The sequence below is a fragment of the Monodelphis domestica genome, chromosome 6 (assembly GCF_027887165.1).
Source record: "Monodelphis domestica isolate mMonDom1 chromosome 6, mMonDom1.pri, whole genome shotgun sequence".
In the NCBI taxonomy this organism is placed as follows: domain Eukaryota; kingdom Metazoa; phylum Chordata; class Mammalia; order Didelphimorphia; family Didelphidae; genus Monodelphis; species Monodelphis domestica.
In genome coordinates this window covers 21,027,959-21,038,539 of record NC_077232.1, presented here as the reverse complement: position 1 = coordinate 21,038,539, position 10,581 = coordinate 21,027,959, and the positions used below count along the sequence as shown (strand labels likewise).

At 39.1% G+C, this 10,581-nt stretch overlaps 1 protein-coding gene across 1 annotated transcript; it reads right to left on the bottom strand.

The window, feature by feature from the left end:
* Nucleotides 1–9,423: 9,423 nt before the first annotated feature.
* On the bottom strand, nucleotides 9,424–10,365 carry LOC130455207 (olfactory receptor 998-like). The gene has a single exon (XM_056803753.1). It carries the CDS (start codon nucleotides 10,363–10,365, stop codon nucleotides 9,424–9,426), a length of 942 nt encoding a protein of 313 aa, XP_056659731.1.
* Between the last annotated feature and the right edge of the window lie 216 nt (nucleotides 10,366–10,581).

Here is a 10,581-nt window from a genome sequence, read left to right as displayed (position 1 = left end):
AGAAGAAAACCATACTAGAGATCCTAAAAATTAAGGGAGAAATTAATAAAATAGAAAGTGACAGAACTATTGAGCTAATAAACAAGACTAGAATCTGGTACTTTGAAAAAACAGACAAAATAGACAAAGTACTGGTTAATTTAATTAAAAAAAGGAAAGAAGAAAGGCAAATTAATAGCATCAAGGATGAAAAGGGGGATCTCACCTCAAATGAAGAGGAAATTAAGGCAATCATTAAAAACTACTTTGCCCAACTATATGGCAATAAATATACCAACCTAGGTGATATGGATGAATATTTACAAAAATATAAATTGCCTAGACTAACAGAAGAAGAAATAGTTTTCTTAAATAATCCCATATCAGAAATTGAAATCCATCAAGCCATCAAAGAACTGCCTAAGAAAAAATCCCCAGGGCCTGATGGATTCACCAGTGAATTCTATCAAACATTCAGAGAACAGTTAACCCCAATATTATACAAACTATTTGACATAATAAGCAAAGAGGGAGTCCTACCAAACTCCTTTTATGACACAAGCATGGTACTAATTCCAAAGCCAGGCAGGCCAAAAACAGAGAAAGAAAACTATAGGCCAATCTCCCTAATGAATATAGATGCAAAAATCTTAAATAGGATACTAGCAAAAAGAACATAAAGAAGGAAACTATAAGAAAATTAGGCGAACACAGAATAGTATACATGTCAGACCTTTGGGAAGGGAAATAATTCAAAACCAAGCAAGAATTAGAAAGAATTACAAAATGCAAAATAAATAATCTGGATTACATCAAATTAAAAAGTTTTTGTACAAACAAAACCAATGTAACCAAAATCAGAAGGGTAGCAACAAATTGGGAAACAATCTTCATAAAAACCTCTGACAAGGGTTTAATTACTAAAATTTATAAAGAACTAAATCAATTGTACAAAGAATCAAGCCATTCTCCAATTGACAAATGGGCAAGGGACATGAACAGGCAATTCTCAGCCAAAGAAATCAAAACTATTAATAAGAACATGAAAAAGTGCTCTACATCTCTTATAATCAGAGAGATGCAAATCAAAACAACTCTGAGGTATCATCTCACACCTAGCAGATTGGCTAACATGACAGCTATGCAAAGTAATGAATGCTGGAGGGGATGTGGCAAAGTGGGGACATTAATTCATTGCTGGTGGAGTTGTGAATTGATCCAACCATTCTGGAGGGCAATTTGGAACTATGTCCAAAGGGCAATAAAAGACTGTCTGCCCTTTGATCCAGCCATAGCACTGCTGGGCTTGTACCCCAAAGAGATAATGGACAAAAAGACATGTACAAGAATATTCATAGCTGTGCTCTTTGTGGTGGCCAAAAATTGGAAAATGAGGGGATGCCCCTCAATTGGGGAATGGCTGAACAAATTGTGGTATATGTTGGTGATGGAATACTATTGTGCTAAAAGGAATAATAAAGTGGAGAAGTTCCATGGAGACTGGAACAACCTCCAGGAAGTAATGCAGAGCGAGAGGAGCAGAACCAGGAAAACATTATACACAGAGACTGATACATTGTGGTACAATCGAAGGTGATGGACTTCTCCATTAGTATCAATGCAATCCCTGAACAATCTGCAGGGATCTAAAAAAAAAATACTACCCACAAGCAGAGGATAAACTGTGGGAGTAAAAACACCGCTGAAAAGCAACTGCTTGACTACAGGGTTGGAGGAGATAAGACTGAGGAGAGACTCTAAATGAACACTATAATGCAAACTCCAACAACAGGGAAATGGGTTCGAGTCAAGAACACATGTGATAACCAGTGGAATCATGCGTCGGCTATGGGAGAGGGAAAGGCGGGGGGGGGGGGGGACGGCAGGGGAGGAAAAGAAAACCATCTTTGTTTCCAGTGAATAATGTATGAAAACGACCAAATAAAATAATATTTAAAAAAAAAAAAAACAACCTGGCAGGAAGAGTTGTTATTATTTCTACTTTATTTTTTTAAACCCTCACCTTGTCACAATACTGTGTATTGGCTCCAAGGCAGAAGAGTGGGAAGGGCTAGGCGGTGGGGGTTAAGTGACTGCCCAGGATCACACAGCTGGGAAGTCTCTGAGGCCAGATTTGAACCTAGGACCTCCCATCTCTAGGCCTGGCTCAATTCACTAAGCTACCCAGATGCCCCCTATTATCCCTACTTTAAAGGAACTGAGTTAGGAAAGATCCCCAAGGTCACACAGTTAGGAAATATCTAACGGTGGACCAGATATTAGGATGTTCTATTCCTCTTAGCTTCCCTGAGTATATTATATGTCATTTAGTATATTATAAAGGGATGATTCCTGCTCAGTTAAGGGTTGGAATGGATGGCCTTTACCTAAGGCCAACCTTAAATATTATGATTCCCATTTGAGCATGAGCTTCCTGAGGATAGGAATTGCCTCTGTGCCTTTTTCTCTTCTTCTCTGTCTCTCTGTCTGCCCATTTTTGTCTCTCCCTATCTGGCTCTATTTCTGCTTCTCTATTTCTGTGTCTCTGTCTCTTGTGTCTGTCTCTGTTTCTCTGTCTCTGTCTTTCTCTGCCCCTATTTCGGTCTTAAGGCCTTAAGCCTTTTTCTATCACCTCCAGCACTAAGCAAAAAGATTATCAAGAACTTTATAAAAGTAAATTGTTGAGGCCATGTAATAAAACATCAAGGACTAACTATTCAAAAGCAGAGCAGTTGATTTTTCCCCTTAAAAGAAATCACCTAGGGGGCAACTGGGTAGCTTGGTAGATTGAGAGCCAGGCCCAAAGATGGGAGGTCCTGGGTTCAAATTTGGCCTCAAATACTTCCTTGCTGTGTGACCATGGGCAAGTCACTTAATCTCTATTGCCTAGCCCTTACTGGTCTTCTGCCTTAGAGCTAATACACAGTATTGATTCTAAGATGGAAGGTAAGGACTTCAAAAAGGAAGAAAAGAAAAAAAATTACTTAGATGCCATAACATTTAGTAGTTAATGTTCTATTTAAAATATTTAAAATATGCTATTGTGTGTGCAAGATGGGGCTGCTTGGTGGCAAAGTTGAGAGAGAGCTCTGGGATTAGAATCAGGAACACTTATCTTCATGAGGTCCAATTTGAATTCAGAAACTTACTATCTGTGTGATGTGTGAGATTTAAAATGGTTGAGGTCTTAAACTGTAGTGAGTTAAAATGGTGGAAGATATAAATTGTGATAGATATAAGAGAGGGTGAGTAAATTTTGACCACAGAAATATGTTTCACTACAATATCTTGGTTTTAAATCAAATATAAGGTGGTCACCAGGGAAATATTCCCAATTATTCAAATACCCAAGTCAATTGGGTTTATAGAGATTTTAATTAATAATGCAATGAGTAATCAAAGAAAGAGAGAGAGAGTAAGAAAGGAATAAGTATGAAGGGCCTCAAGCCAATATGGCCTAGACCTGAGTCTTAAGGGAGAGAATCAGTCAGTTTTTTAACACTCACCACAATGTCTGACTAAACAAGGATTCTAGTAACACCAGACCTGCTCCATCTCAGCTGACTTCATGAGAGAGCCTTCCAGCCAGAGACTGTTCCAAAGGGCCTCTCTCCAGAGCCTCCAGAGGGACAGAGTCCCCTAAGAGGAGCTCCAGCGAGACCTCCTTAGAGATTGTCATCCAAGAGCTTCCCTTCTCCAGAGCCTCTCTCAAGAGATTCTTCCCAAGTGATCCTCATCAGAGATCCTCCAAAAGGATTTCTCCTAAAGGATATCTATATCCTCAAGAGATTCTGCTTTTTCTTATATAGGGGTTTTTCTCCCATGTCACCTCCCCTAAGTCCCTACATCTACCAATCACTGAAGACGCTTTCCAAAGGACTGCCCATCTGAATTCCTGCTAAGTCCACAAATCTCCTCAGTAAGTCTGAACCAGTGAAAACACAGCTGAGTCAACTAATCTCGTTAAGACAAAACTTGCCCAACCCTTTTAGGTACCTAGCATCTCATTGTATCAATTCTAAACACAGGCCTGGCTCAAAGAACTCCTTGCCCCACCATAAGCATGGATCCAAGTACTTTCTTTGTTTAGCAAGGAGTTTTCTCCCCTAAAGCAGTCTTAAGTACAGTTGGAGTAGAGGTCCTCCCATTTCTGATCCTGGCGAGTTCTCACATCAAAATGAGGAATGTTTCTCAGTAGGGAATTTGTTCCAATTAAAAATTCCCTGATGGGGAAATTTTTAACATTCACAAGTCTGAGAGATTTCAAGATTTACAGATGCTAGACAAGTCACTTTTAACCCTGTTAGCCTTAGTACCCTTATCTGTAAAATGAGCAAGAGAAGAAAATGGCAAACCAAGTCATCCTCTTATTCAACACAGAAGGGAAACAGATAAGATGCTAATCCAGATGCTAACCAGAGTATTAATGAAGTTACTAACAATATGGTCGAGTTTAGAGAGGAGGAAAAAAAAGTGAATCCAGAAGGAGGAAAATAGAATAAGGATAGGAGAGGGGGCTATTGGAATTGGAGGGCATGATGAGGACAAAGAATAGCATTAGGAAAACAGGTGGAGGATGAGGAAATGCAACAGGCAAGGTCCAGCCTTACTTGTGAATCCAGGGGTTCCCAACAGGTGGCTAAGGGTCAGTCAAAAAAAAAAACAAACAAACAGAAAACAGCTGTATCTTTAGGGCCATGGGAATGCTTTGCATATGATAGCTGCTCCGCCATCCCCAGGTTTGATGTATATTTTTATACCCATTTACTTGGCACACAGGTACATTACCTAACACACATGTCCAAAGAGAGATAATTAGAAAAGTGATACATTAACATTTAACAAATTACTTGATTAACAGTCTATATTTTTGCATTGTGATTACAGACAGCCTAAAGTTCCACACAAGAGAAATGATTTTGTCACAGGAAGCATAATTTTCTCATTACCCTGTGAGAAGTTTTGAGCTTACAAACAATCAAGGGAAATTACTTATTACTTTTAATAAAATGGAATGATTAATCAGAAGTTCTTAAAAGACAACTCAATAATCATATCATTGAGGTTGAGGGGTACTGGGAACACAATTCAAATTTAGACTGATCATTGTTCAGGGTTTACTAAGGTGTTCCTGAGTTACTGGTTTGTGAATTCGAGTCACTGAGGCATATTGAAGCTTGATATACCTGTATATTTTGTGAAGGACTTTATGATTGATTTGTGTGTTGGCTTCATGAGAATAAGTTTCTGAGAGTGGAAAAGTTCTGGGTTTGGCTTGTAGCTGCAGTTTGCTGTGAATTATGTACCTAAATAAAAGTTATCCCATGAAACTTTTTGGGATTGGATTTGAGGATCTGATCTTTTGCTGATGTTTTAGAGAATTAGGTACAGGTATTTTGCTTTTGCATTATTCCTTCTGAGACTAGGGGGAATAATACTCAGGTCAATCTGTAATATGTAAGGGATATTGATGAGAGAGGTCATGCAAGGTGGACTGAGTGGGCAATCACATCTTGCCAAGGGCCACTCTGTGGAGATCCTTCTCCAATTGCCACCTATTCCTACCACACGTGACTCTGTCAAGGCATTGTGACCTGATGGGTCCCAGAAAGGAAAGGGCAAAAGTCAAAGAGTTTGTGGTCTGAAAGGGAATTTCAGAATTCGAGATTTTGAAAATGGAGTAAATATAAGGAATGACAAGAAACCAGGGTGCAGTGAATATTGCGAAGTAAAAAAGAACTGAAAGTCACTGAAATTGAGGAAGCCAATGGGTCTCAATGGGCTTCTTGAAGGGGATTTTGTCATACTTAACTAAGATAATGAAGCAAAGAATGGGAAAAAAAAACATAATTAGCAAGCCAGCCGGAAACTGGTTTATTGTAAGGTAAAGGATGTGAAAGGAGTAGAGAGTTTAGGTGAAAGACAGATTAATAACATGAGGGACAATTTTCCTGATTTCAGTTCTTCACTCCAAAGAATGGAAGGAGGGACTCTCAGAGGGAGGATTACATGATGGGGATGATATCAGGATTAAGGTATGATTCTAATAAGGACCAAAAAAAAAGAAATATTTCTGGAAAAGATGGAAGACATAGCCAAGTTTGCTCACAAATAGCCAATATGTATCTATTGCTGACAGTCTGAAATGCATTTCATTTGATCTTGACATTTTCCTGTAGGTGCTGGTGTTACCCCTATTTAATGGATGAGGAAATAGGCTTAGTAAACACTGCTAGATACTGTCTGCAAACAAGGGAAACCTTTCCTCTGTATTATTTGACCAGGGGCCATCCATTCTGACTTCCTTTGGATAGGTAAGTGGGAAGAAGCTTAGTGACTTCTTGTCTGCATCGCTGTCTCCTTTGAGTAAGAGCTTAGCCTTTCTGCTACACTGTGGTGTGCTTCAGGTCGGTGTGGCTCTTTGGGACCCCATTTGGAGCTTGGGGGAAGGATACTGAAATGGTTTGTCATTCCCTTCTCCAGGTCATTTTATAGATTAGAAAACTGGGAAAACAGAGTTATGTCGTTTGGCTAAGGTCACCCAGCTGGTAAGTGTCTGAAACTGGATTTAACTCAAGTCTTCTTGATTCCAGGTTCCATCCACCGCCCCACCAGGGTGCCCACTTCCCTGTGTAGGGGAGACTAAGTCATTTAAACAGCATTTACTCTCATCAACCCAGCCTGTTACAACATATTGAGCCAACGTCCAAGCTGTCCATCTTCTGGCCTTCTGGTGAAACTGCAGTGCCACAGACCCTCACCACCACAATTGCTATTCCCAAACTGATTGTAAGCTTCTCATACTTGGTTTTCTAATTCTCTAATTTACTAATAAATTTAAACATTTTTATGGGTAAAAAAAGAAGAAGAAGAAAACATTGCTTCGATCCTTCTCCTCCAATTTCCACGTATTTGTGCATTTTCTGCCTGCTCTCAGGTGGGCTCAATTCACGAAATATATCTGGGTGGCCACACATTTACCCCAGTCCAGAGTACCAGGGTTTATGGGTAGTACTGATGAGTGTGTTCGAGTCCTTCCTAGTTAACAAACAAGTTTGAATGTTCCAGAGTAGCCCAGATATTGTGAGGGGTAGGCCAAAGAGCCAAAGATTCATTCCTGGAGAAAGCTAGCCCCCAGCAAAACCAGGACCTTCGTGATGAAGTTTTCCCTTCCATAGGTTGCTACGGCTAATCTGACCCCTCAAATATACCATCAGTACCCTAGCCTGTCTTTATACAGGAGGGTATTGATAAACATCAATCAGACCTCCACAAGAACTTAAGAACCTTTGCTATGAACAGTTAAGGGTTTATTTATTTAATTAAAACCCTTACCTTCCATCTTGGAGTCAATGGTGTGTATTGGTTCCAAGGCAGAAGAGTAGTAAGGGCTAGGCAATAGGGGTCAAGTGACTTGCCCAGGGTCACACAGCTGGGAAGTGTCTGAGGCCAGATTTGAAACTAGGACCTCCCATCTTTAGGCCTGACTCTCAATCCACTTAGCTACCCAGTTGCCCCCCAGTTAAGGATTTATTGGTTCTATGTTCAAATTTTATTTTCAAAGCATTTTGCTTTAGTCGGTTGGAGACTGTGGCTGGTTTGGGAAGGCTTAGTGGGACGCGAAATGTTTGGATTATTCAATGGTTGCTCTCCTCTCATCATTTACCTCTGACACCACCAAATCAAAATGATGTTTTTCATGAAAGAAGGGGATAAAAGGAAAATAAAGCAACAGAATAAAATACAGAATTCGTAGATATGCCCAAAAGTAACTGAACAAGAGGATAGCTGGGTAGCTTAGCAGTTAGAGAGCCAGGACTGGAGCTGAGAGATTCTGAGTTCAAATATGGCCTCAGACACTTCTGAACAACATATAATCCTGGTCAAGCTATTTATTCCCCATTGCTTTGTCCTCTTTGCTCTTCTGCCTTACGATCAATATTGATTCTAAGGCAAAAGATATGAATTAAAAAAGAAAAACAACGGAACAAAATTAAATCCCTACAAAGAAGGCTCTGAAATATTAGGCAGAACTAGTTGTGAATGAGTGTGGCCACTGACTGTCACTTTAAAAGTTTACCTCTTGAAACAATACAAAGAGCACTAGATCTGAAGATAGAAGACTTTTGTCCCAATCTTGACTATGGGATGCTGAATAAATAACTTAATTTCTGTTTTCTAGGCCTTGGCTTCTTCACATGTAAAAGAGAGGGAGGGCAAATATTTTTTTTTATTTCCTAAGATCCTTTCTAATAGAGTCCAAAATTAACAACATAAATTGTAGTATTAATTGATGGCTGAAAATTGATAAGTCCACCTAATAAGCCAAGAACTATTTTTTAAGTTTATAGAACTTCTGATAGACTGGTTCCTTTATAGTTCTTTTTGAGAATGTTTTTAAAGGCATAAAATACAAATGAATTATAAAAGAAACAAATTATATTTAAGTGGTTTCCAAAATGTATTTTTAAAAAGAAAAACACAAGTTCAAAGGTCCCAGGTTCAGAACACTTTAATGCTTTTATCTGAACGAAAAATACATTCATGAAGACATACTACATGCAAAACCTCTTGATAAGGAGCCTGGAATACAAAGAAAAAATTAATAATTCTCCACTGTCAAAGAACTGACATTCCAATGACAGAGGGTAGAGGAGAGAGAAAGCAAACAGAAAGTTTCAACTGAAGTCAAATAGAAAAATTGCAGAATCTTTAGCAAAAGAGATGTCAATACAATTTCTATTGTGTCATTTCCATTCATATTTCAAAGGAATTTTGAGGCAAGTGCATTTTTCTGGGTCTTTGGATATTTCTTAAGTTCCCATGGAAGTAATTGTAAAGTAAAGTAAAATATTCATAGCCACCTTCTTTGTGGTGGCAAAAAAAATGGAAAAGGAGGGGATGCCCTCTTATTGGGGAATGGCTGAACAAATTGTGGTATCTGTTGGTGATGGAATATTGTGCTCAAATGAATAATAAAGCAGAGGAATACCATGGGAACTGAAATGATCTCCAGGAACTGATGCAGAGTGAAAGGAGCAGAACCAGGAAAACATTATACACAGAGACTGATACAATGTGGTACAATCAAATGTAAGTGACTTTGCTACTAGTAGCAATGCAATGACCCAGGACAATCCAGAGGGATTTATGAGAAAGAACACTGTCCTCATCCAGAGAAAGAATTGTGGGAGCAGAATGAAGAAGAAAAATATAAGATCAATTACGTGGTTTGATGTGGATATGATAGGGGTTTTGGCTTTAAAAGATCACTCTACTGCAAATATAAATAACACGAACAATGATACATGTATAACCCAGTGGAATTGCTTGTAAATTCTGGGAATGGGGAGGGAAGAGGGGTGGGAAAAAATCATGAATCATGTAACCATGGAAAACTATTCTAAATAAATAAATAATATCATGAATGGAGCTCATTTTTATTTACCCAAAGAATTTTTTTTTCCTTTCTAACGTTCTTCTGAATGCATTTTTCACCTCCTTGTTTCTCAAGCTATAGATGAGGGGATTCAACATGGGAATCACTGCTGTGTAGAACACAGACACAACCTTATTAAGGTCCAGGGAGAAGCTGGCACTGGGCCTTACATAAATAAAGAAAAGGGTCCCATACATGATGCTGACAGCAGTCAGGTGTGAGGAGCAGGTGGAAAAGGCCTTGGACCTTCCTTCAGCAGAGCGGATCCTGAGGATGGCCAAAAGGATATATATGTAGGAAATTAGAATAGTCAGACCACTGAAGACTCCCACACCTCCAGCCATGATGAAAAGGACTAACTTATTGAGGTGGGTGTCAGTACATGCAAGAGAGAGCAAAGGTGATATATCACAGAAGAAATGATTGATGACATTCTGGCCACAAAAGGGCAATTGGAAAGTTAAGGCAGTATGAGTCATAGAGCTTAGAAGGCCCATGATGTAAGGCCCAACTACCAGATGGATGCAGACACTCTGAGACATGACAACGGTATAGAGTAATGGGTTGCAGATTGCTATATACCGATCATATGCCATTGCAGCTAAAAGGAAACACTCAGTGGCCACAAAGAGTCCAAAGAACCACATCTGTGCCGAGCAGCCTAGGAAAGAAATGGTTTTCTTCTCTACAAAGAAGTCGGCCAACATTTTGGGGGCAATAGTAGACGAAGAGCAAATATCTACAAAGGACAAGTGGCTGAGAAAAAAGTACATGGGGGTGTGAAGCTGGGAGTCTATCCATATCAAGACGATCATACCCAAGTTCCCAAAGACAGTGATGAGATAGAAAAACAGAAACATGAGAAAGAGGAGAACCTGTTGCTGGAGATGTTCTGTAAATCCGACGAAAACAAATTCAGTCACCATGGTTTGATTCTTAGCTTCCATTATATGCTATCATCTGATAAAAGAAAAAAGACTAGTTTTATTACTGAATTATCTAGAATGTTCTTCTCTCCTATCTTATAGTATCCTTAGTTTCCACCAAAGTACATCTGTCAGTGCTTCCTTCCTCATGAAGATACCTTTATAAGAATTTTTCCCTTGTTTTCAATAGGGAAGAGAGAGGAGTAATAATGTTGCTGTCCAAGAGAGAGAGAGAGA